The 24990-nt window shown below is 56.2% G+C and overlaps 1 protein-coding gene across 5 annotated transcripts in view; it reads left to right on the top strand.

Annotated features, from left to right (window-relative positions):
- The window catches only part of PRR5 (proline rich 5), a 56333-nt gene that overhangs the window by 10275 nt on the left and 21068 nt on the right, over nucleotides 1-24990 (top strand). For 2 of the 5 annotated variants that reach the window (XM_074326532.2, XM_019739255.3), the window contains exon 2: nucleotides 17932-18051. In XM_074326532.2, the coding sequence (XP_074182633.1) occupies nucleotides 17942-18051 (110 nt within the window). In that variant the 5' untranslated portion in view covers nucleotides 17932-17941. Of the gene's footprint in view, nucleotides 1-10467; nucleotides 10678-17640; nucleotides 18052-24835; nucleotides 24987-24990 lie in introns of those variants that run through there. The other 3 variants (XM_019739254.3, XM_074326533.2, XM_019739253.3) reach the window with 3 other exon arrangements.

Below are 24990 nucleotides of genomic sequence, written 5' to 3'. Positions count from 1 at the left end.
TCTTCTTTCCTGGCTCTGCCAGGAGAGGGTAAGGGTCCCCTGCCCCCTGTGTATTTTCAGGGCAAGGTAGGCAGAGAAGGTGGGGTGGGCTGGGCACCCTGGATATAGCCTGGGATACTGGGCTCTAGACTCCACTGTGTGCTCAGTATATGCCTCTGTCCCCCATTGGTAAACTGAGGCTACTCCCCTTCCTCCCCCCACATTCTGTCTGGCTCCCAGAGCACTTGTGAAGACCAAATACCGTGTTTGCCCGAAAATAAGACCGGGTCTTATATTCATTTTTGCTCCAAAAGACGCATCAGGGCTTATGTTCAGGGGATGTCATCCTAAAAAATCATGCTAGGGCTTATTTTCCGGTTAGGTCTTATTTTCGGGGAAACATGGTAGACACTGAGGCCGGCATCGGGTAGAAGATTTAGCCAAGGCTGTATTCAAATCCAGCACTTCACTCAGGGCCTGGCACATGTTAGGTTCTCAGGAAATACTGAATGAAAAGGAGGGAAAGTGCCAACCGCCTTTGGCACTGCCCTCACAGCTCCTGTGACCTCAGTGAAGGGGGCTGCAAACGGCCTGCCCCAGCTGGGAATGTTGTGGAGATGGGTCCGGTGCATAGGGAATGTGCCCCCTGTAGCCCATGGCCAGGCAGTACTGTCCTCCAAACACAGAGGTATGTGTGGTGGCGCAGGGCTCGTGGAGAAGACTTTGTTGGATGAGGTCACCCTAAGTAGGGCTTCGCAGGACCAATAGGTGTTGGCCAACCAGACCAGGCCTGGGGGAAGGTTATCAGAGCCAGAGTGGAGGGCAAGCGTGTGGAAATGGACTGGGCTTGGCCTCCAAGGACAGCACCTTTCACTGGGATGTTGGCCTCCACTTTAATTTGTTCAGGAGACCCCAGGGAGGCACTTGTCGCCCCTTCCTCTCCCCTCAGACACCTCGGGAGCTGACAGCGGGGCTCCCTGCAGTGGGCTGGGGGCTTACGACTCCATGCTCACCCTTTTGTCTCATGCCAGCAGCAGAGCCCTGGAGACCTCTTCCTGTCACCTACCCCTGGAGTCAGGGGACATCCCTGTGGGCTGAGCCAGTGTGGGAGGAGCCGTGCAGTTTACAGCTTCCGTGAGGTCACCTGGCAGCCTCAGCTGCCCGGGCCGCGATGTCTCACCTCCATCCTCACCTCGTCTGTCACCCACGCTGGGAACCACAGAAAAAGAGCCCAGACCTCAGTTACTCAAAACCAGAAACTGCCAAGAAGTGGAGGAGGAGCCTACCCGCCAGCCCCTGGCTCCCTCCCTGCCAGGCTGTGATCTGTCCCTTGGGTGACTCGTGGACCCACAGGATTCCTCCCTGAGCCGTGCCCGAGTGTGGATGACAAGTCACCCATTCATGCCCCAGGACCCCCACCCAGCCCTGGGGCACACCCCACCAGCTCCTGCAGTCAGAGCAAATGAAACGGGGTGACCCTCTTCAGTAACAACCGTCCGTGGCCACCAATGAAAGGTGGGGAGAGCCCCAGTGTGTCACACCCAGACGCTCATGCCGTTCCCTGGGGTGGTCCTGTGAGCAAGGTTTCCCATCTTACAGATGGAGAGACTGAGGCTCAGAGCATGAAGCGAATGAGCGGTGGGCTGCAAGGGGTGGGGTGACTGCATCAGTGCTCTTGGGGCCCCAGAGGGCCTGGATGTGAGGCCAGCCAGGCTGACCAGCCTGTAGACAAGGGTTCCCAAATTTACCTGGGTGCAGGAAGGCAGGCTGGGGGCGGGGCCTGGGGCTTTTCAGCTAAACAAGCCTCGAGTGACCCCCATCCTAGTGCTCACAGAGCCTGAGCTGTGCACCTGGCCTCATCTTCACATCCTGGAGCACTGGGGGTTCCCAGAGGCCCCTACCTCCCATTTCACATCCACAGTCATTTCTGCCTTCACCACAACCTAGTGAGGTCAGATCATCATTCCCGCGTAATGTCCCCAAGTTCTCATTTCTGGTTATGATGGACCCAGGTGGGAGACTCAAGCTGGGCAGAGCCTGGGGGCTGGCGAGGCCTGGGGTGGAGGGGAGGGGCTGGGGAGCAGAGTTGGGAGTAGGGAGGTCTGAACCCCAGAAGGTGGTCTCCCTGAAACCTTTCCCTCCAAACGCCCTTACACACCCCAAGGCTGGCAGCATGGCGTCTGTCGTCAGCCTTCAGGGCCCCGCCTGTGGGCCACACGCCCTTCACACCCCTGGAGACCTGGCTCCCTCCTCCCTATGCCCTATCTCTGGCCTCCGTCCCGCTGGAATGCCTTCTCCTGGCTTCATCCCAAGGCCAGCTCATGGGGCTCTGTGGGTGGGCTTTGGGCCCGTCCCCAAGGGAGAGTCCACAGGTCTGAGCACCAACCCTGTTCTCCCCACTGGGAGGCAGTTCTGGGGACAGCAGGTGCTTTGGGGCAAAGAGCAGATGGAGGATGCAGGCCGATGGTCGTCACCTCCAGAGCCCCTCCCAGTGGACTATTGTGACATTACACCTGGACGATGCTGGTAGTTGCTGAGCGCAGCGCCGGCCCCTATGGCTCTCCCTGCTGGTGCCCTCATCAGTGCTGTGGGTCAGTCGTCTTCCTGTCCTGATCTGTGCCCCACCCCCACCTTGCTGGGTGAGGTCACCCCTCCAGGCCTGTTTGAAACGTCACTGCCGCTGGAGGTTCTTCAGCACATCCCCAAGGCAGTGGGTGTCCTTCTCCAGAGTCCTGGAAGCCTCACTCCATTGCCACCTCTGTCACTGCCCTCCTGTGATTCTCTGGGGAAGGGAAAGGTGGTAGCCTCCGGGGACAGGCTCTGGCATGCCGTAGGTGCTAATGATTACTAATGGCTTGATGGCAGGGGCAGGAGTGACAGTGTGAGTGAGGTGTGTGGCCTGTGGGGCAGAGCTGGGCTCAGAGATCAGCCCTGCCCTGCAACCGGGGCAGGTCATTCCCTCCTTTGGGCCTCGGTTTCTTCATCGGTGGGAACTCTGACTGGTAGGGCTGCCCAGGAGGGAGGGTGGTGGGGTGCCCGGCACCCAGTAGGACCTTAGCATTTGCTGCTTTTCTCCATTCATTAGGGCAGCCCTGCTTGTGGGGACCCTGCGTGTCCTACCCCTGTGCGAAGCCTCGGTCTTCCCATCTATAAAATGGACAGCGGGGCTAGATGAACTCCAGAGGCCTTTAGGCCTGGCTCCCTATGGGTGACAGCAGGGTGGGGAGGGGCTGGGAACAAAATCACCCAGCAGCCTCCTTTAGGAGGCCCCAATTCTTCCTTTCTCCTGCTTTTATGGTGTTGATGGGAAGGAGGGCCAGGTGGCTTTTGTTAACTGCCCTTTCTTAGCCACTCGTGTCAGTTCCTAAACTTAAACCAAGCTGATGGACAAGGAAAGTGTAGGAACCCTTCCACAGGTGTAAGGAGGGGAGCATGAAGGAGGGCTGGAGGTCTGAGGGACGCGCAGCGCTCCTTCCGTCCACATACCTCTGGGAGAGGATTCCTCCCAGCCTCCTTGCTCGCCCACCCCTCCCACCCCAGGAAGCTGAGTCTGATTGCTGCTGCCACCCTGCCATGTGGGCCACCAGGGGAGATGCCCTGTGTGATGCTCTGCCGTCACCCACCTCCCCTCCCACAGCCTCGTCAGCCCTGTCTGGAAAGCAGGGATGGCAATGCCTGCGTCAGAGAAGGTGCTGCAATAGCCTGATGGTGTGTGTCCATCCTTCGGACCTGTGCTTGGCTATTAGAAGATGCTTGTAATGTGATAACACCTGTGCTTCTGTTATTGCTATAATCAGTATCACCATGTAGCTGATTTAAAAAAAAAAAAAAAAACGTGTCAGGAGGTTTACCACATGTTTGAGTTAATGGACCAATTTTTGACTCTGAGCTCCCTAGCAAGAAGAGCAAAAAGGGAAAGAGGATCACTCACTGGATTCATAATGCCCTTAAGATGAAAACAGCTTTTCCTGGTAATGAGACCCAAGGGACGATCCTCCTAGGGGGCCTCCAAGAGGGTTCCCCGTGTGGTGTGCTGAGCAGCTTCCTTAATGCTCCGTGCTCGGGCCTGACCCAAGGACCTGGTGTCTGTAGCAGGGTCCCCAAGCTCCCCTGGCTGCAGGGGAGAGGCAGGGGGCATCCTCAGGAGGTCTACAGGCGGGACCCAGTGAGGCCCCAGAATCTTGAGATGACTGAAGTTTCATGTGTTACCTTCAAAATCCGTCAGGAGTTCACCTCGGTCTGCAATAGAGCCAGGTGTGTTTAACTACAAAAATAATGTTTTCTCTCCTCCACTCCAAATCTTTGGGTATCACAGATGCTTCATCCAGACTGGGCCTTGCTCATTTGTCAGACATACACACACACACACACCATGTTTCCCCAAAAATAAGACCTAGCCAGACAATCAGCTCTAACGTGTCTTTTGGAGCAAAAATTAATATAAGACCCAGTCTTATTTTACTATAATATAAGACCTACTATAGTAAAATAAGACCGGGTCTTATATTTTGTTCCAAAAGACACATTAGAGCTGATTGTCTGGCTAGGTCTTACTTTCGGGGAAACACAGTTGTGTGTGTGTGTGTGTGTGTGTGTGTGTGTGTACATATATATGTGTATCTATATATATCTATAGATATAGATATAGATAGATAGATAGATAGATAGATACACATACATATATATTTTTTTAAGGACAGCGCAGCTCACAGTGTCCCATGCGGGGATCAAACTGGCAACCTTGGTGTTTTTAGCACCACGCTTCAACTAACTGAGCTAACTGGCCACCCCTCACTCGTCAGCTTTGCTGTAAGGTGGGGTCCCAGCACTTTCAGAGAAGCCCAGGAAAGCTACACCCTTCTTCCCAACAACAGGCACACTCGTGGGCAGGCAGTTTTGGAGGTTTCCAGATCCTGAAACACTCCAGGGACTCCGAGGCCCCGGCTTGGCAGGCTCTGATCTAGGGTGATGGGGTGATACGGTGCGTATCTTGCGGACCAAGCTCATGAGTACGATTGCTGTCAGTTGGGCTCCTGTTAGGCATGGAGCGGCCGAAAGCTCCAGTTATCTTGAAGAGCAGCTCTTCTGTGCAAAGCCAGGTGTGATCACTGTGACCCAGACAGGAGTGGGCTTCGGTGCCCACCACCCTCCCAGACAGGCCCAGGCACTTGAGTCTGTTGGGACTTTTACACAGACTGCAGACGCTCCCTTCTCCCAGGTCCTGTCCCCTCACACCTAGGTAGGTGCCCAGTGAGCCGGTACCACAGTGACTGGCTTCCTAATAGGCACTCGGCTTTATAACATCTGTGGACGTAAGAATGTCTGAACCTGTAGCTCGTTCTTATAAAAATGTGTTTGAGCCAGACCGAGGATACACCTGAAAGATCTCAGTAGACGGAGAAAACTGCTTCCAACAATAGCAGTTTGCAGCTTCTGTCACGCACTTGGAATTCGGGAGGGAGCTAAGGAAGAGGCCAGCAGAGAACGCAGGGCGGGGCTCGGCTTACAGGAGGTGAAGGCGACTCTGTGCTTTCTTGAGGGTGGTCACCCTTTAGAAGGAAGGCTCTGAAGGAGGCATTGGGAAGGGGCTTTAGCCTCGATGCACAGACACAATGGACGGGGCTTGCGTAAGGCAAACACAAGCCTTTTACTAAAGAATTTAGATGCGTGAGGCGAGACGACCAGCCATGACCTGCCCAGTTAGGAACTATGATCAGCTCACCCTGTGAGGTCACTTTTCCCTGTCCTCACATCTTGTTCTAGTCTTGTTTTCTTCCATGTCTTTGATGATGTCGAGTAATTTCATTTTGCAGCCTCTTTCCAATAGTCTCTTGGCTGAAGCTCTTGGGAATTTCATCCTGACAGTTGTAGCATTTGTGCTATCTCCCTCGTGGTGGCCTGTTTCCTTGTGTGATGTGTAATTTGAGATCCTGAGTTCCTTTCCCACCGGGCTTTATCTGTGGAAGCCCAGGAGGCCTGGCTTGTGGGCCTGCCCCCTGAGCCTGGGGCCACTTTTATGTTGTTGTTTAGGCTTTTTCCACCAAGAAGGTGATGTAAAAGCAAACCTTACCCGTGGGAGCATGGCCCCATGGCTGCAGAGTCTCAGGAGACTTGCACGCTTTTTCTTGTCTCAGGCTCCCCTACCCATTTATGGGGCATGCCGCCTCTTTAATATAGGGAAGGGGCATGAGGGCTGTTTGCAGAAGAAGGAACCAGGAGGCTGGGTTCCAAGCCGGCTGCCTATGTGCTCCCAGACACACAACTCAGGCAGACATTAATCCGTGACACAGAGCATCGCTCCGGAGACTAGACATTCCGTTAGGACCATCCCTGCAGTTACTCCCACGGCAAATTAAACATAGGTTGTGCTTTACAAGAGTTAGAAACCAACCTGCCCCTATTCTCGCATCTTACTGAACTTAGAGATAAATTTACCATTGGTCTTCTTTCCGCCTTTCCCCGCTACCAGTGAATTTTCTGTCGAAGCAGAAAACAAACCCTAGCCCGGGATATGGAAGAGGACTCCCTTCTACTAGCGGTTAGAGACTCACTGTTTGCAGAGTGGCCTTCGTTTTTGTACTTACTCTCTGCTGAATAAACCTACTTTAAATTCTACATCGGCTCATGTTTGAATTCTTGCCTATGTGAAGCCAAGGACCCCCTTTTCCTGTAGCACCTTGCGACCCCGGGCTTTGTGTGAACAGCTCAGTTGCATCTCCCTGCGTCCTGCTTGCTCAGAGTCTTAGCTCCCAACTGCTGCTTTTAACTTCTCTGTCTCAACACCCCTCTCCCTACCCTCCAAGGCTGCCATACCTTCACTAATGCCCAGGCTTTTAGCTCATGTTTTCCTGGGATAACTATTACACTAATTAGAGTACAGTTAGTAGAAAGGAACAATTAAGAATATAGACTCTGGAGGTGGACGGTTTGCTCAGTGGTTAGAGAGCATGCTCATAACACCAAGGTCACCGGTTCGATTCCCACATGGGCCAGTGAACTGCACCCCCCCACAACTAGATTGAAAAAAAAAATACAGATTCTGGAGCCAGACTGTCTGGGCTGGAATCCTGACTCCAGCAGCACAGGATCTGGTCAGTTTCTTCATCTGTGAAATGGGAATAGCAATAGTGTGGGGGGGGGGGTTGCTATAAGAGTTTATTTGAACCAAACAGATGACCGTGCTGGGGAGCAGGATCTCAGATGCTCCTGAGAATAACGTTTTGCCGTTGGTTTTACGCATTTGGACTTAAGGAGGGGACCACAAGGAAGATGACATGGGGGTGGGAGAAAGCAAGGTACAGGACAGTTTAAAAGTGTATGTGCTCCCTTGAGGGTGGTTAAGCCTTCCAGGGATCTGGGAAAGAGGCATTTCACAAGTGTGTGAACCTAGACACACAGAAACAATGGGCAGGCCTGGTTCAAGGCAAAGGTAACCAGTTACTAAGAAGCGCGTGACTACCTGCCATGACCTGCCCAGTTAGGAATTTATGATCAGATCACCCTGTGAGGTTACTGTTGGTCAGATTTCTCACAGTGCCCCTGTTTTGTCCACAGCTGCAAAGGCTAGAGGGCTTGATATATTAAGGCACTGAGACCATCATTCTATGTATCATTGCATATTTCAAGCATTATACTGGCCTTTGGTACAATAAACATTACATAGACTATAACTGTTATGATAGTATTATCTTAGTAATAATATTAATATTATCAGTCTGGCCCCTGGTGATTTTCTTCACTTTCTTACAAGCTCGGTTACACATTTAGAAGGTGTTTGTAATGTTTCTGCCCCACATTTCTAGGAGATGTGTAGGAAGGAGCTTTCCGGTGGTGTAAATTGTCCAGCCTCTTGGTCTTTAAGTGGTTAGTACAAAATGTAACACTCCCCATGGATGACAACTTCTTCGCACCTGCAGAGCCTGTAGTTCTCTGCTAAACTACAGGCCATCTTAGGAGTCCAGGGGAATCCAGCCCTGCTACCTGCCAGCTCTGTGACGCATCTTCCCTTCTGTGCTGATCCCCACTCCCTGACCTGACACCCTCAGGGCCAGGTGTGATCTGCGAATTCCCTTCGGATTTTTGAATGATCATGCAGCCTGTTACACCTGCCCCTGGCGTCAGGGTAACCAGGCCTGGGAACAGTTTCTACACAATCTGCGCCGATAGGATGGCCTCAGACTCTAAATAGCCCCACTTCAGGTCAGGTCAGGTTCTGTGGCCAAATGAACCCCTTGCATTTCCAAATTGTGGAAGAGGTCTTGCGGTGGGGGAGGGAGACTGGATTCAACTCCAACAAGGACAAGTGGGAGTATTCACAGCCAAGGGGCAAAGTGGGGTCCATGGGTGGGAAAATCCTAAGAGACGATGGCTGGGGTCTCGAGATTCTTGTGCGATGAAGTCAACAGAATTCTTGCTGAAGGCAGGCCAGGTGATAAGATACCAAGGGTGGGGGCTTTTCCTAAACTGACCCAGCAAGATTCTTGCTCAAACTGAACTCTACCACAAGGAAGAGGGAGCCCAAGGTCGGGCCTCGTCCAGCAGAGGGCGACGAGGAGCCTGCTGAGACTCAGGTCAAGAAGCCATCTTTGTCAGGGTCCACGGGGCCTCTGCAGGCAGAAGCCATGGCCCTGGGACCTCCCCGTCTGATGGAGGAGGCAGGCTCAGCCCTGAGACCCTAACACACGGCACAGGGAGGGCGTCCTGGGGATTGTTAGCCGAGTTGTGTCAAGAGAAAGAAGCATTGCATCACTGGGGTGGGGGCCCTTAGGGTTGGGGGCCTGGGGCCCTGGGGAAGCCTGGAACCGAGTTAGGCCAGCCGGTGACAATGGCCGTGCTTGTGCCAGACCCTGTCTCAGCATTTCACAGCTGTGAACACATCTGCAGCCTTGGGATCACCCAGGGAGAAAAGTGTCGCGATTCTGTGGCGGTTCAGAGAGTCACCCCAAGATGTGCCTCTGTGGTACATGGCTTGTTTTGAGCAACGCAGAGGTAACTTTAGCTATGGGCTCACGAGGAAGGTCGGCGCCTCCCTTTAGCTACCTAGAACTTGAAGTCGGAGCGTTGCTTATAAGAGACTACCAGAGGCCTACCTATGTGGCAGGGCAGGCTCCTAATTACTGAGCACCAGCTCTTGTCGTCCTGTCATGCCCCTTTGAAGCCTCAAGATGCCGTACCGCGTCCCTAGCTCAGAATGTCTTATACACTCCTGTTCCCTTTTTGTCTCCGAACCTCCTTCATGTGGGGTCTCTGACTCTCTTACATAAGTGCGGTTCCCATACACAGGTATGTGTTCAGTTGGGTTATTTTCTCTTGTTAATCTATCTCATGTCTACTTGATTATTAGACCAGTGAAAAGAACCTCGAGGGAGAGGACAGTTTCTTTCTCCCCCCTCCATTCTCATTTTACAGATGAGGAAACTGAGGCACAGTTAAACGATTAAACAGCCCAGTGGTCAGCTCGGAACTGCTGCAGCCACTGTCCAACCCATGCAGCCTGCTCCCCAGCCCAGCCCCCCCATCGCCACCCTGTCCGGCCTCTTGCTGTTACGATAATCACTGAATGAGAGGCCAGTTGGAGGGAAGGGAGGAAGGCGGCCTGGGCGGAGGGCAGAGTGTGGGGAAGCCCACAGTGGGAAGCAGACAGCAAGTCTGGAGAATAAGCGGTGGCTTTGTCTTCTGGTTGGGAGTGGGGGTGGCAGAAAGGGGCCCGGAAGGGCTGAGTGGGAGATGAAGCAGGAACAGAAGGAATGGAAGGCTGTGTCCAGACTGCGGAGAGTCTTGGACGCCAAACTGGGAAATGTGGAGTTTGTCCTGCAGGCAGAGGGCCTCCTCTGAAGCCCCAGAGCAGGGGGTGCAGGTCACATGTTTGGGGGCCGAGTGAGTGCTAGGCCAAAGGTGCATTCCAGCCCTAAGCTGTGAGACTCAGGCCAGGAGGCCCGTCTGGGGAGGAGGTGGCAGTGGAGGAGTCCTGAGCCTTCAGGAGCGTGGGGGCCCAGAAAGGTGGGCAAGCCATCTGGGCAGGGACCGGCCTGTGCTTGCTGGCTCAGCAGGGGCTGGGAGGACAACGGGAGTTGTACCTGCCCAGGCTTCAGGTAGGGAAGGCCACAGACGCCTCCAGGTAGATGCCTAAATTCAGTCCACAGCCCACCTTGGGGAAAGCCAGGGACTGGAATGGGGACCCCAGCATCCACCTGGCCCTGCCCCTCCCCAGCCTGTGACCTGTAGGTGACATCAGGATCTGGGACCTCAGTGTCACCTGAAGTGGGAGATGAGGCCGCCCAGCCTGCAGGGTTACAGTGGGGACTTGTGGGCCTGCTGGCTGGGGCAGGTATTCAGTAGGGGTCCCTCTCACCATCCCCCCGTGGGGAGATGGGGCCCCCCACCCATCCAGAGAATCTCAGCAGCAGTTTCTCCTTCATTAAGTCTATCCCTTCATGGATTCTGAACCGCAACCGCGTTCTCGCAGAAGCATGGGTTCGCAAGTCGGACGCCTTCCTGGGTGGACACCCTTCACCATGAGCAAACACCACCTCCAGATGACCAGACACCACCTCCTCACTGGGCAATTTGGGCTTTATTTACCAAGTCAACAAAGCAGGCCAAGTTGTGATACACCGTGTCCTACCAACCGGCTGGCCCTGAGTCTGGCTGGGCCTACGAAGTCCTGTCTCACAGGCCATTTGGAAGAATGGTGAGGTGGTGAGTGAAAAACCACTTCCTGAGGCCCCCATCCCCACAAGCCCTCCCCGTCACCTCAGGCTCCCCCTCCTGGGGCTTTTCCTTATCAGGCTGAGTTCTGATATCCAGAATAATATTACTTCTTCCGAAGGATTCTCCTAAGAGAATGGTGCTGGCCAAAAAGCTACCTTTGGGAGAATAGAAAGCTGGAAGTCAAGGCTAGTCTGTCCCACTCTGCCCTGTGTGGCCTCAGTCTACATGTCTGCACAGTGGGGATGGTCATGGGGCCTGCCTCAGAAGGCTGCTGCAAATATTCAGGGCAGGACATGCGTATGGAGTGCTGGCACAGTGTGGGCAGGGGCCTGGGCTGCCATGCCTTGGGCAGAAGTCACTGCGCCCCTCCCTGGAATGACATACCCTCATTCCCCTCCAGTCCCCTGGAGTCTGTGTGTTCCTACTGGAGAAAACACTAGGAGGGGAATGAGGGTGTGTCCAGTTTGCTGAGCATGGGGGCTGGACCTTTCCATGTTTGGGTGTGGGGTTTTCTAGGCGTGGAGGTGAAAGCCAGAGCCTGGCGGAGAGCAGGCCCTCTTTGGGGAAAGGCGATGTACTTGTGTCTTAGCGCTGCCTGAACAAAGGACTGCAGACTGGGTGGCTCACAACAGACATGTATGTCTCACGGTTCTGGAGGCTGGAAGTCTAAAATCAAGGCGTCAGCAGGGCCAAGAATCCCTCCTGTCCCTTCCAGCTTCTGGTGATGGCTGGCAGTCGTCGGCAGTCCTTGGCTTGTGGCTGCATCACTGCCTCCCTCTCCACCTGGCCATCTTCCCTTCTGTCTTTGTATCTGGTGGCCTTCTTATAAAGACATCAGTCATTGGATTTAGGACCCGCCCTACTCCAGTGTGATCTTATCTCAACTTGATCGCACCTGCAGAGGCCCTATGTTGAAATAGGGTCACATTCACAGGTAGCAGAGGTCAGCACTTCAACTTGTCTTTTGGGGGGACACACATCTACCCACAACAGGAGAGCCATCTGGGTGCCCCAGGACTCAGCCCAACAGACAGATGCTTTCTCTGTGCCCAACTCAAGTGTGCGGTGCTAGATCAGGTAGGCAGGGTCATTCTGTGGACAGGAGGCTGGAAGGGACGGGCACCTGGCTGGTGGTGGCCCAGCTCTCCCCACCCTGTACTCTGACAGCGTTGCCTCTGTTCATGATGTCGATGAAAGACAAGACATGGCAGCTTCTGTTTCTTCAGGGCCTGCTCTGTGCTGGGTCTCTGGCAGATACCCACCGTCCTCATTAATGTGGAGGATTGTCACAAGCACCGACTCTGAAGACAGTCTACCTGGGTTTGAATCCTGACCTGGCCATGTCACCTTGGACCGGTCACTTCACCTTTGGGGCCCCCCAGCGGCTCACCTGTAAACTGGGGTGATGGGAGTGTGGGAGTGGCTGCCTCCTTGTAGAATTACTCCTTGTAGAATTGTGATGGAAATTAAGGGTGGATGCTACTGCCTGCCCAGCCTATAGTAAGCGCTCCTCAGCATCTGTTGTGATCACTGCTCCCCTTTAATCCTCACACGCATGCTGGGGGGTACCTGGTTTTATCTCCACATTCTACGGAGGAGAACAAGGTAAAGGGAGGTGAAGAGGCTGGCAGGGGAGGTGTCCATGGGGAGCAGACACCGTTTGGGGGATTGTGAAGCCTGGAGTCTCTGCCGTGCCACACTCCTTCTCTGCCCATACCCTCATTGTGCCACGGGGCACCTATTTATAGATCAGAACCAGGGTTATGCAGCACATGGCTGCCCAGGAAGGGCTTTGGGAACTGGCCATTCAAGACCTCATTCACAGATAGGAAACTGAGGCCTGGAGAGACAGTCTCGTGGATGCATTTGTGGGGTTATCATGTCTAAGACAAGGGGTCTCTGCTGATCGGAACGCCCTCCCCTGCCCCAAAACTGGGAAGGGAGTGTTCTGAGAGCAGAGGACAGAGACCACCCACGTGGGGAAGGGCCCCTGATGGCATCCCGGTGCCAATGTGCAGGGGTGGGGTTCTGGTAAAGAGAAGACGTGAAGGAAGATGGCCGGTCTTTAAACCTCCAGGTTGGGAGCGGGCTGGGGAAGACCCGGAGATATTTGGAGATGTGGGTGGCCGAGCTAGGATGGGACAGTGAGCTCACCCGTGATGGCAAAGACCCTGATGTTCTTGTCTCCTGCTTTATTCCCAGCACTGAGAACAGTTCCTGGCTTATAGCAGGTGCTCAATAAACACATCTGTGATGTTTATTAAAGCACCAGGGAGGCGCGCTTTGTCTCACCAGAAGTTCAGTATCCCAGCTCCACCACTTTCTAGCTGACAGTCTTTGAACAAGCAATTTAACCCCACTTGGCCTCAGTTTTCCCATCAGTGAAATGGGAATAGTAGGAATAATTGATACTGGCTCTGAGACCACTAGAGGGGATATTTTCTGGAGCAGTTTGAGAGTGGGACCCGCCAGGACCCACCCCCTTTGGTGTTGGTGCCCCCACCCAGGCTTGGTACAAGGGAGTCTCTACGAGGTCCCCCCATTTATGAAACACAACAGATTTCGCTTCTGGTGGGCCCAGCGCCCTTCCAGTCTTGGACGATGACCAGTCGTCCAGCCTTGGGATGGTCACTGAGAACTGGTACATTGTAAAGCCCTCAGAAATGACCAGCCTAACCCCAATCGATGCTGCAGTCACCAAGGGTGATGTGGGCTCGCCTAGTGTCACAGCCCTGGCTCGGGAATCTGTCTGCCATGTGACCAGAACAGCCAGCAGTTACCGGCCCTCGGCGTGCACTCCAAGACTATGAATTATCTCGTTCCACCTCACCCCTTCGTGGGTCAGGTGTGTCACCATTCCTGTCCATCTCAGAGACAGGATGGGATGGCTCCCTCTGGCCAGCACACTGCTAAGCCCCTCCCTGGGTATCCAGGACTCCAGGGTGCAGAGCCCCGACCCAGGGTTCCCCAGCCAGCAGGAAGGACGGTTCATCAGCTTTGGGGGAGCACCAGGCCTCACCACCAGGGGGCAGAAGTGCCCCTTGGAGCCCGCAATGCCTGGGGGTGGGCAGGGCGGAGGTCAGCGCCACCCTGAGTGACAGAGCTGGTGGCTCTCTCTCCCGCTCAGCTGGCCTGGATCCAGCTTCCACTCTGCCACCTGCTGACTTTGGGCCTGTACCTTGGCCTCCCTGAGCCTCAGTTTCTCTGTAACCCCTTCTTGGCAGTTTTGTGAGGACTGGATGAGGCAGTATGATTAAAGTGGTCGCCCCTCTGCCCTGCCTCTAAGCTGCTCCCCCAGCCCCCTCCCCACCAGGCCCCTTTGGGGTGGACTAACTCCCGCCTCCCCCCTCACACATGGGTTGGAGACATGGAGCTCATGACTTCATGCTGGTGGACCTGAAGTCCCGAGTCCCAGGTCCCAGAGCTGCCCTCTCTCACTGCAGTGCCCTGGACCCCTGTGCATCCTGCTGTGCATCTGCCAAGTAAGGGGCTGAGCCGGGCTCAGGAGTTTGCAGAGCCCGGGCACCAGGAGACCTGCCCCCTGAGATGCTCGGTAGCTAGCCTCAGGCGGGCCCTGCCCCCAAAGATCCGGATTCCCAGGTTCCCAGCAGGGGCCAGGCCGGGCAGCAGGTCACTCACTGCCAGTGGAGATGAAAGCTCTGAGCCAGCCCGCCAGCCCGTTGATGCAGTCGTACTACAGGGATCAAAGCCACCAGGGTCACCGTCCCCTGCCATGTCTACAGGGAGCATGTGGCCTTTAGGCTTTATGGGTCCTTCTTTCCCTCACCCCTCAAACTCACCTGTGGCAGCTGCAGGGGGGGGGGAGGCAGGGGCCCCCAACCCTGCTCTTCATTCATGTTACACTTGGGCATACTGAGGCCCTAGAGGTCACCTGACTTTATAGCAGGGCCGGGTGGACCCCAGTTCTAGCTCTTTCTTCCATCAGAGGGACCAGTCCTGGGAATAGGGTCCCAATGACTGACCAGGGCCCTGTACCAGCTCCTGACACTCTGCTGGTGGGGGTGAGGGGGTTTGGAATGAAGTTAGGGGTCTAGGGTGGATGAGGACATGGTTGATGTCATCAGGTAACTGACAGCTTTAGGGGTGCATGAATGGATCCCCCTAGTCTCCCATTCCCTTTAACAGAGGGCATTTTCCTTCCCTGAGTCTCTGGCACAGATGCACCCCGCCCAGGGCCACCCCTTAATACAGTTGTTTAATCTCCCACCCCTTATCAAGTCTGGAAGGCCCCATAAGTGAGTGGAGGGACTGGTGGGCTCCTGGAAACCCCCCCGCCCCCGTGCCTGCCTGCGGAGGCAGCACCTCAGTGAGAGCCATCACGTGGGGCCTCAGGCCCAGGAGGCCGGTCATCTGATGCTTCCTGAGAAGCCAGAAATCAGGGTTTCCGTGTCAATCTCTTCATTGTAAAACCTTGGCTGCATGCAGCTCTACGTTTTGTTTTTTTCCCCACCCCGCAGGCTGTGCAGAACACATTCAGGGGCTGGACTTGGCCATCGGCACCCAATTGCCCCTACTCTGGGGGGTTGCGATGGCTTTGTCCCCTCCTGGTCTCTGCCTCAGATCCCAGCCCTGGGGGCTGGCTATAAACCCACCATTTCCACTGCACCAAGTCCCTCTCTGCCTGTCACCAGCCCACAAAAAGCATCAGCACCTTCATCTATCTGAGTCCTTGCTGCACCTGGCCCTGGGCTGTTGGGTGTACAGATTTTACAAAGGTCCAGCTGGGGCTGGGAGGTTACAGCTATAATTTCTTAGCACTGACTGTAGATGTCTTTTAAAGCCTTGGGCCATTCCTACCTCTGGAATTTCTTGCTGGCCACTTCTCCCAAACCCTGGCTGCATCCCCAGCCTCCTTTCCACCAAGACTCCCTGTCCTCCCCACCTCCCAGCTCCCATTTTCCCTGGGTTTCTTATCCTGAGCAGTCCCACCTTCTCCCCATCCAGCTTGCCCCTCCTGCCAGCGGGCCCTGTTTGCCAGAGCTCTTTCCACCCACCCCAGTGTGCTGAGCAAACAAAGCCAGCCCTCTCCCCAGAGCCTGTGTCCAGTTTGGGAAAGCCTCTTTCACCCCCTCCCACCCGGAGAATGCTCTGCGGCATCTCACCAGGGGCCATTACCTTGGTTCTATCTCTACCTGTCCTGTGAGCACCTTTCACAAAGCATTTGCTCTGATCTGGTCTAATTTAACCCCTCCCTCCTGTAATATAAGAGTTTATGCAGCCATTCAACCAAATACTACTGTGTGCCTACTGTGTGCGGGGAGCAGGGATGTAGAAGTAAGCCAGTCACCCTCCTGGGAAAGTCACCGAATGACCAGAGGGCAACCCCTGAGCCTAACCCAGGATGAAGGCAGGCAGGGAAGGGGAGGCAACCATTGCTGAAAGACATTCTGGGGCTGGGGAAGTGAGGGGACAGGCGGGGAAGGCCCCTACAAAGACCCCAGGCTCTGGACTTTATCCTCAGGGCATTGGGCACCCACAGGAGTGTCACCAAAGATGGCTCTGTCCACCAGGAAGAAGAGAGGCTTGTCTGTGACCTATGTGGCCGTCAAGAGGTATCTGTCATCCTGGTTGTAGATGCTCTGCCTGGAGAGGTGATGGTGAAAGTGAAGGGAGCAGAATCCATAGATGTTTCTAAAGGGGTGAGAAACCAGCAGGGGCTTGACTGGATGAAGGTGAGGAAGGGGTGACCGGTCAGGTCACGCAGGTCTCAGCCTTGGGGATGGCAGCTCTGGGAGCTGAAGGTATCCACATCCTTGGGTGGGGGGGTGTATTGTTTTTCTTTATTTTTCTTTTTCCACACCCTTAATTTTGATCTCAGGGTCAGGGAGTTTGTTGGTCATGACTCTGTCTCCCTAGAACGAGGGTAATGTCTGGCACATAGTAGGTACTCAGGAAATGCTGACTGATTTGAACTGGACAGTGTCTCCTCACAAGGCTCTTGTACACCTTAAGTGGGGCTCTCTTGGCTCCTGGAGCCACAGAAGCAGCTCCTTGGCTGTTCAACTGGACCTTGGCAAACCTCATCCACTGCCTCCATGCTGGGGGGCAGGTTCCTGTCTCTAAGTGAAAACCATAATGTCACCCTACATTGAGTCAGACTGAGTTATCTAGTGGGCAGCTGTGTCCCACCCCTACCCTGTGGCATGGAACCTCTTTCCCAGGGGGCAGGGGCTTTGGTTCCACCATCAAAGGTGGAATGTAAGATGCACATACTCTGGGGTAGGGGACCCAGTGGCCTCTGGGCCTCAGTTTCCCTCTTCTGTACAACATGGGAGTGGGGGGAGCCCTCTGAGCACCCTTCTGCTGAGATTCTAGGATCAGCCTTTCCTCTCCCCCACTGATTCACGCGGGAAGCATTTATGGGAAGACATGGTGCTGGGGCTCTAGTGATACCAGGACTTGCTCAGCGCAGGCATAGTTTCAGGAGATACTCTATGGGAATCCCAGAAGCTGGGGTGCTTAGGCTTCCACCCAGTCTTCATGAGAACCAGAGAAGTCTGTGTCCACGTAGAGGGGGTCTTGAGAGGTCTGTGTGGACACAGCCTTTGCGTGGAGAGTTGGGGAGGGGGGGTGACTTTGGTTGCGGCATCGAGAAGCAGGGGCTTCTGGGGGACACGGGTCGCTGAGTATCGTGTGGGTGTGTCCACAGTGGTGGGGCAGCGCGGGCGCTTGGGGTTGGGTTGTGCGTACCGTGCCTGTTGGTTTCCTGTGGGTACATGTGGCCTTCAAAAGAGTGGAGCGGGTCGAGCGAGATCTGGGCTGGGCCGACTGAGGGGTCTTTGAGGCCTTGCCAGTCTTGCCCCCAGCTCATGGCCCCGCCCATCTCTCGGCCCCGCCTATACGTACGCCCCCTTGCTCGAGCCCCCGCCGAGCCCCGCCCTCTTTCCCGCTCCACCCCGACCTCAAGCCCCGCCCTCCGTCATGGCCCCGCCCCCGGCCTCTGTTTGCGCTTGGTCCGCGTTGCCTGCCGCGCTCCTGGCTTTGCACGCTGCCGCCGCTCCGAGCAATGATTAACCGGGAGGGCCGGTCGGCGCCGGGCCCGGGGCGGAGGCGTGGGGCCAGGGCGGGATCCCGGAGGGCCGCTCGGCTTCCTGCTCTCGCCCAAGTTTCCTCGTAGAGGGCGCAGCGCCGGCCGGGGCCCGCGGCGTGGCGCGGGGAGCGGCCCCGGGCGCGCGTGGGTACGGAGCGGGCCGCCAGGGTCACTATGAGGACTCTCCGCAGGTTGAAGTTCATGAGTTCGCCCAGCCTCAGTGACCTGGGCAAGAGAGAGCCTGCCGCCGCCGCCGCGGACGAACGGGGCACGCAGCAGCGCCGGGCCTGCGCCAACGCCACCTGGAACAGGTAAGGCCGCGCCCTCCCGGCCTGCCAGCGGGCCGGGGGCCCCAGAGCCGGGGGAGGGGGAGCCCTCGAGCCTTTCCGCTGGCGAGGGCAGGACCCCTGCTTGGAAGGGTGCAGTGAGCACTGCGGCACTTACTAGTTTGCAAAGAACTTGCTCCCCGGAGTTGTGCGGTCCGGGAAGGAAGTTTAGTGCAACGTGTTTCTGGAAGGAACGAGACCGCGGACTCGAGGCTGGTCCCTGGTCCCGCAGTGCCCAGCTGGTGGGTGGCGGGGTGGGCGGGGAACCGCCTGCCAGCCTCCCACCTGGGGTCTTACCACGTCTCCGCTCCAGTGGTCATGGCAACCTGGGAGGTAATAGAGCAGGAAGTATTTTTCCCATTTCGCGGATGAGCAGATGAGCCTCTCGGGCGCAGTCAGTGTGTTGCTGCTGTGCTTCCTGTCTCTGCGTTAAGGTCTCTTTGGCCGGGGGGTGGGGTGGGCGGGTGGTTTTCCCTTGAGCGGCCTCCCTGTCTTCCCAGCTGTCAGCAGGGGTGCAGCAGCTGCCCAGCATTCCTTAGACGACCCTCCCCCGGGTCCGTTCCCAGACAGACAGACGGGCGTGGGAAGTCTCCCTCCCTCCCCCCCAGCTTTGTTTGAAGAGCTAGGCTGGGATCCGGAAAAGAGATGGTTTATTTAGTGGGATTCCCCAGCGTGTCGGCTCATGGGCCCTTTTCAAAAACAGATATTTTCACCAAAAGAAAAAGGGGAAGGGAGGGAAGAGAATGAGGCAGGCTTCGCAGGGGGGCTGTAGATGGGGTCCCCACACCACACACACCTGGCAGTGAAATCGTGCCAGATGCTCCGCCGGCTGTGGTCTTGGCCACACTTCATGAGCGTCATGGTGGGCATGGGGCTGCCAGCCTGAGACCCTCCTCTGTGCACCAGGCAGGACAACGGTCGTCCACGTTCTTGTCTTCTGTCCCCTGTTGCAAACTGCTTGAGGGCTGGGATGTGTTTACCTCAGTTTCCCTACCTGTCGATGGGCATGCACATTCCTGCTTACAGGACCCATGTGGGGACTGAAAGAAGGACTCTCGTTGGGGAATCTCATTGAACCAATGACTGCACAGTGTCCTAAGACTTTCTCCTCTCCCAGAATCGAGGAGATAGAAGCAGGCTCCCTCCTTGTGTCTCTGCTGTGGTTTAGTGGAAGGAGTCAAACAGACTTAGTTAAAAACCCAGTTCTGCCTTTTCCCTGCTGTGTGGCCTTGAGGAAGTCACTTAACCTCTCTGGTCCTCAATTTCCTTACCCGTAAAATGAGTTAATAAGAATGCCTGCGTCACAGGGCTGTTGTAGGGACTAAATGCAAAGATGAGTATTAAAGCCCTCAGCACAATGCCTGGCACGTAGCGGTCCTCTGTAACTCATAACTGAAGCCAAAACTCATGTCGGGGTGGCTTGTAGGGTTAGGGTTCGGGAGGGCTCCTCAGGAGTCTGCTGGTTCCTGAGCTTACACTGACTGCAGCTCCGTGAGCCCTGTCCTCCCCGCAGCTGGAGTCTGCTGGGAGGTCCCCAGACAGTGGTCAGCGCACCCTGGGGCCAGCTCTGAGTCTTCCAGCTGAGGGAGATGCCCGTAGGGAGACGCCACCTGGGTCTCTCAACCATTTTCCACTTACAGGAACGTTAGAACCTCAGCCTTGTTCTGTGCCTGGCCGGCTGCAGAGAAACGCCTCCCTCCCCACAGCTAGCACCGACAAGGCTCCCAGTCAGCTCCTGCCACCGTCCCACACTCCTATGTGCCAGCTCCCTTCGTGTCCCTTAGCTCCCTTTGCCATCATCATAGCCCAGGGAGGGAGATATTACTACCACCCCCCATTTAAAGGTGCAGAGGGGGACACAGCCCAGGGAGACCTGCCCACACAGGATATGCAGAGCCAGAGCCCTGCTCTCTGTTTTCTGGACAGACATGGGACTAACCCAAGGAGGGGCAAAGTGCCTTCCCCTGCCCGGTCCCTGAGCAAGAACAGTGGGAGGCCAGACAGTCTGCAGTCAGTTCTACCTTGCTGAGTTGATTCCTCATTTTGAGCCCAAGATGCACCCCCGTTTATCTGTGTGACCACATTAATTTCTTGGGGCTCTGTAACACCGCTACAAACTGGGTGGCTTAAAACAACAGAAATGTATTCTCACAGCATTGAAGGCCAGAAGCCCAAAATCAAGGTGTGGGTAGGGGTGTGCTCCCTCCGGGGGCATTGGGGAGGGTCCTTTCTGCCTCTTCCAGCTCCTGGTGGATGCTTGACTGATGGCTGCGTCACTCCAGTCTCTGCTCATGTGGTCTTCTGTGTCTCCATGTCCAGACCTCCCCCTCCATCTCATAAAGACACCAGTCATTGGGTTTAGGGTCCAGGATGATTTCATCTCAAGATCCTTAACTAATGACATCTGCGAGCCCTGTTTCCAAATGAGATCTGAGGTTTTCGGGTGGACATGATTTTTTTTCTTTTCTTTATTTTATTTTGCCCCACTTCTCCCGCCTCCCCCCTTTCTTCTGCCTCCCCCCTTTCTTCTGCCTCCCCCCCCCCCACTTAGTTTCAAGCTGTTGTTTCTCAGTGTAGTTGTGTAGGACCCATGCTGGTATTACGAGCCTTGCGCTCCCCTCAGCTGAGGCAGTCGGTTGCCAGTCGTCCGTCCAATCGTCAGTCAGCTGCTCACAACAGCTCATGGCAGCTCTAGACAGCTGCCGGCCGCTCACGATGGCTGCCGCCCACTCACGCTGGCCACCAGCTTCTCACGGCAGCATACAGCAGCCCGCGGCAACACACGGCAGCTCCGGCTGCTCAAGACAGCCCAGCTCCAGGGAGAGCTGTTATTCACAACCTTAGCTGTAGAGGGCGCAGCGCACTGGCCCATGTGGGAATCCAACCGGCGACCTCAGCATTAGGAGCGCGGCGCTCCAACCACCTGAGCCACCAGGCCAACCCTGGACATGAATTTCAAGGGGACAGTTTTCAACCCACTACAGTGACCCAGGGCACATCCCCTCAATTCCCTGTGCCTCTGTTTCCTCATTTGGACATGGGGCAAAAATACCCAACTCACCCTTGCGAGAATGGAATCCATGCACCCACTGAGTCAGTCATTCATTCATTCATTCACTCACTCATTCACCGGGCAGGCCCAGGACATAGAGTTAGCAGAGAATCTGCAGCCTCCTGGAGCATTGAGTTGCTGGAGGGAGTCAGGAAATAAACAAGGACACACGTAAACCCATGAGGTCTCTGCATTTGGGTTTAGTGCTGGGAAGATGAAGCCGGTGACACTTGAGTGCTGACCACACACAGCTGGTGGCCTGTGGTCGTCCATTCTTCCCCCACTAAAATCGATTCCATCAGTGTGCAGGAAAGGTTTGAGAGAGTGGTAGAAGGCTGGGGGGAGGGTGGTGAGAAGGCTCCCCTGCTGCTCCCCCTTGGAGGCCCTTATCTCCTCCGTCCTCAATGGCCTGGACATAGCATGCCGTGTCCCCCTCAGCAGCCACCTGCTCACTGGATCTGGACCCATGTGTGTAGGGGGCCTCCAACTCCAGGAAGGTCATGTTCTGAGATGAGGGGCCAGCCGCGGAGTGGGAGGGAGCTCCCCAAACCCCATACTTGTCCCCTACACCTGTGTGTGGGCCATAGGGTGCCAACCATTATGGAGCCCTACTCCTTGGCAGGAGTGGATCTGCCCGAATGCTTGAGGTTTTGAGAGCCCAGCACCCACCCCCACCTTCTAGACATTATAATGGAGGCCCTGAACAGGCCAGCAGCAAGGTAGAGTGTGCGTCTACACGTGCGTGTGACACTTGTCACACACTCCCCACAATCCCGCCTCTAAGGCTGGGATGATTAGTCTTCAGTTTACAGGGCCCGGGGTCTGACCCCAGTCTGACTTGAAGCCACTGATCAGGGACACGTGAGTTTCTTTCCCAGTGGGGCCAGGTCAGGTGGGTGTTGCAGGTGAGAGCCTGGATCCTGGAGCCGGCCCCCCTGGCCTGCACTCCCCTGGTCCTGAGTGGGCCCTGGCCCACCCCCCACATTGTGTTCCACACCCGGGTCTCCCAGCAATGCTGAGTGGCCAAGAGCACCCCACCCTTCAGACAGCAGCGCTCACTCACCCCAACCTGTGTGTGCGTGTGGGTGGGGGTTGGGCAGCCAAACCCCGGGTCTGGGGAAGCTCCTTTCATCCCTGCAGCCACTCAGGGTGGAATTGATGACCCCCATTTTGCAGCTGGAGCTCAGAGAGGTGTGGGGACTGCCCGGGTCTACCTCCAAAGCCTGCGCCTCTGCCACCACCTCATGGGGTCTCTGAGGGGCCAGAGGAGGTTGGTTGAGAGTGAGGGTTGGAGGCCGGCAGGGTGCTGTGCTTGGCTCACCCCGCCACCTCTCCCCCACCAACCCCACCCCCTCGCTGCAGGCCCCCTGCCCATCTGAGGCAGCAGTCGTGGTCAGCAGCGCGATGGCCCCCAAAGATGTCCACATCCAGGTTCCCCAGAACCTGTGAATACCTTACATTACAAGGCAAAAGAGACTTCAAGTGTGATTAAGGGTCTTCTGATGGGGACATTATCCAGGTGGGCCCAGTGCCATTACAGGGGTCTTGATGGGAGGGAGGCCCGGGGCTCAGGCCGTGGAGGAGATGTGAGGATGGAGGCAGAGAAGTTGTGGATGGAGAGAGGGGCCTGAGCTGAGGGCTGTGGACGCCTCTGGAAGCTGGAAAAGGCCAGGAAGCAAATGAATTCTCCCCTGGGTTCTTCAGAGGGAGCCAACCCACTGACACCTTGATTTTAGCCCCATGACAGTGATTTAGAACTTTCAACTTTCAGCCTTAGAACTTAAAACAACTTGGGCTTGTTTTAAGCCACTAAGCTTGTGGCCTTTTGTTACAGCAGCTACAGGACATGCATACACTGGGCTTCCCTTCCTCTCCCCATGTGCCCTGGACCACAACTTCTCCCACCTATAGCATCCAGAACCTGGCCTCACAGCTGGGAAGGTGGGAATGTGAGACCCAGGCAGCTATGGGAGGATGGGGGCTGTCGTGCAGGGTGTCATGCGGGGTCTCTGCTCCCGCTCCCCACAAGAGAATGCAGGACATGGTGAGGCCAAAAAGGAACACCCACGGAGCCATAAATAGGGGAGTCATACCACTGTATTCTCTCTGGTGGCTGGGTTGGAGACACAGGAAACAGGAGCCACACAATTCTCAACCCTCATTGCGCCGCTTGCAGGCTCAGCCACCATCTTGCTAGCCCCCACTTTTTTGCTAGCGTAGCCACAGCAGTTATATTAGTAGCCAATGGCTCACTGGTTACAGCTGACGGACAACTAGCCCACAGCTGATGGCCACTTTCCAGAGGGTCAAATTGGGGCCCAGCCTGGGGTCAGGATTGGGTTCCGAGAAGCCTGTCTCCTTATGCCACCCACCTGGGTGTAGACATCGCTGCTGGGGCTGCCGGAGCAGAGCCCACAGTCCTCAGCTTCATTTTTCAGGGCTGGGTGTGGCCCCCTGGGGTACAGATGAGGACATTAGGGCCCTGGTCATCCCTGGATGAACAGGTCGGAGGAGGGCGAGAGCCAGGGAGGGCACCAACCAGCCCAGGTGGCAGCTAGCAGTGGGAGGAGCCTGAGGGGGCCCTTGGGGACCTAGTGGAGTCCAGCACCCCTGCCTGCCTTCACCCACTCATCCCTTCCACAGGCCACCAGCTGGGAGCCAGGTCCCGAGGAGCCAGGCATGAACACCAGTGGGAGGGGCCCAAGGAAGTACCAGGCTCGCTCGGGCTCCACTCAGCCCTCTGGGGGCCCCAAACAGAGAGTGAGGAGGGCACCTGCAGGGGTCTGCTCTTCTCCCTGTGCCCTCAGAGGCCTCCCAAGGCCAGATCCAGAGCAGGGTAGGGGCCTGAGGAAGGCCTGACCCACCAGCGGTGAGGCTTTGGATGCGCCCCTGCCCACTCACTCTCTGCCTGGGCTTCCTGTGTGGGCAGGTGGGCAACACAGAGAGTTGATGGTGGGCCAGAGACCCACCCAGCTGGGGTCCACCCACTCGCAGCCCCACACCGGCCCCCAGCCCAAGCCAAGATGGCCATAGGCAAGTGCCCCGAGAAGCCCCACAGTCAGCCCTTGCTCTCCCAGCCTGACTGCAGGCCCCCTCCCCCAATCCTGGGCAGCCGTCCCCCGACAGCTGCAGGGCCAGCAGGTCTCAGCACTGTCCTGGGCGCCCTGGAGTCTCACTAAGGGTCCTGTACTTCCCTCACCTTGCAGGCACCCAGTGCTCAGGCAAGAGAGGGTGGGACTTGGCCCTGCCTATCTGTCTTCCTGCATGGGGACAGGACAGGCCGCCGAGAGGGACTGCCCAGTGAGGGGAGACAGCCAGAGGGAGATGATGGGTCAGCTTCCACTCGGGCCTTGCCCAGAAGCACCCCGGAGGCTGTCAGCCCCACTGGCCTGCCCACCTCTGGTCTGGGAAGGCATGGGCCAGGGTGGCTGGAGTTTCACTTCTATTTTGGGGGGATAAGTCACATGAGGTCCTCTCGCTGACCCACCCTTCCTCTCCCCCAGTGTCTTAGCAAGTATTTTTTTGTTTGCCCAACTTGGACGTTGGAAAGAACATGGAACCGCATCTGGAAACCGGAAGGAGCAGGGCCCTGTGTGTCCCCTCAGCCCCCACCCCCCACCCCAGTTTGGGCGAGGGCAGCGAGGGGGGTGGGCGAGGCTGTGTGACCCCGGGCAGTCCCTCAGCTTCTCTTCTCACAGCCTCAGTGTTCTTCTACAGCTTGGGGTGTCAGTCCCCACGTCGTGTGGTGGTTAGGAGGAAGACACGGAAAACCACAGAGCAGATGGCTGAGCTGTGGTGGATGCTTCTGGGAGCCACACCCCTCCCTGGAGTCACTGCTGACTGACACCCTGACAAACAGCCCTGCAGGGTGC

Source organism: Rhinolophus sinicus, chromosome 1, assembly GCF_057876585.1.
Source record: "Rhinolophus sinicus isolate RSI-liver-muscle chromosome 1, RSI-T2T, whole genome shotgun sequence".
Classification (NCBI taxonomy): Eukaryota; Metazoa; Chordata; class Mammalia; order Chiroptera; family Rhinolophidae; genus Rhinolophus; species Rhinolophus sinicus.
Note: the sequence above shows the minus strand (reverse complement) of the source record. Positions and strands in the feature narration are given on the sequence as shown.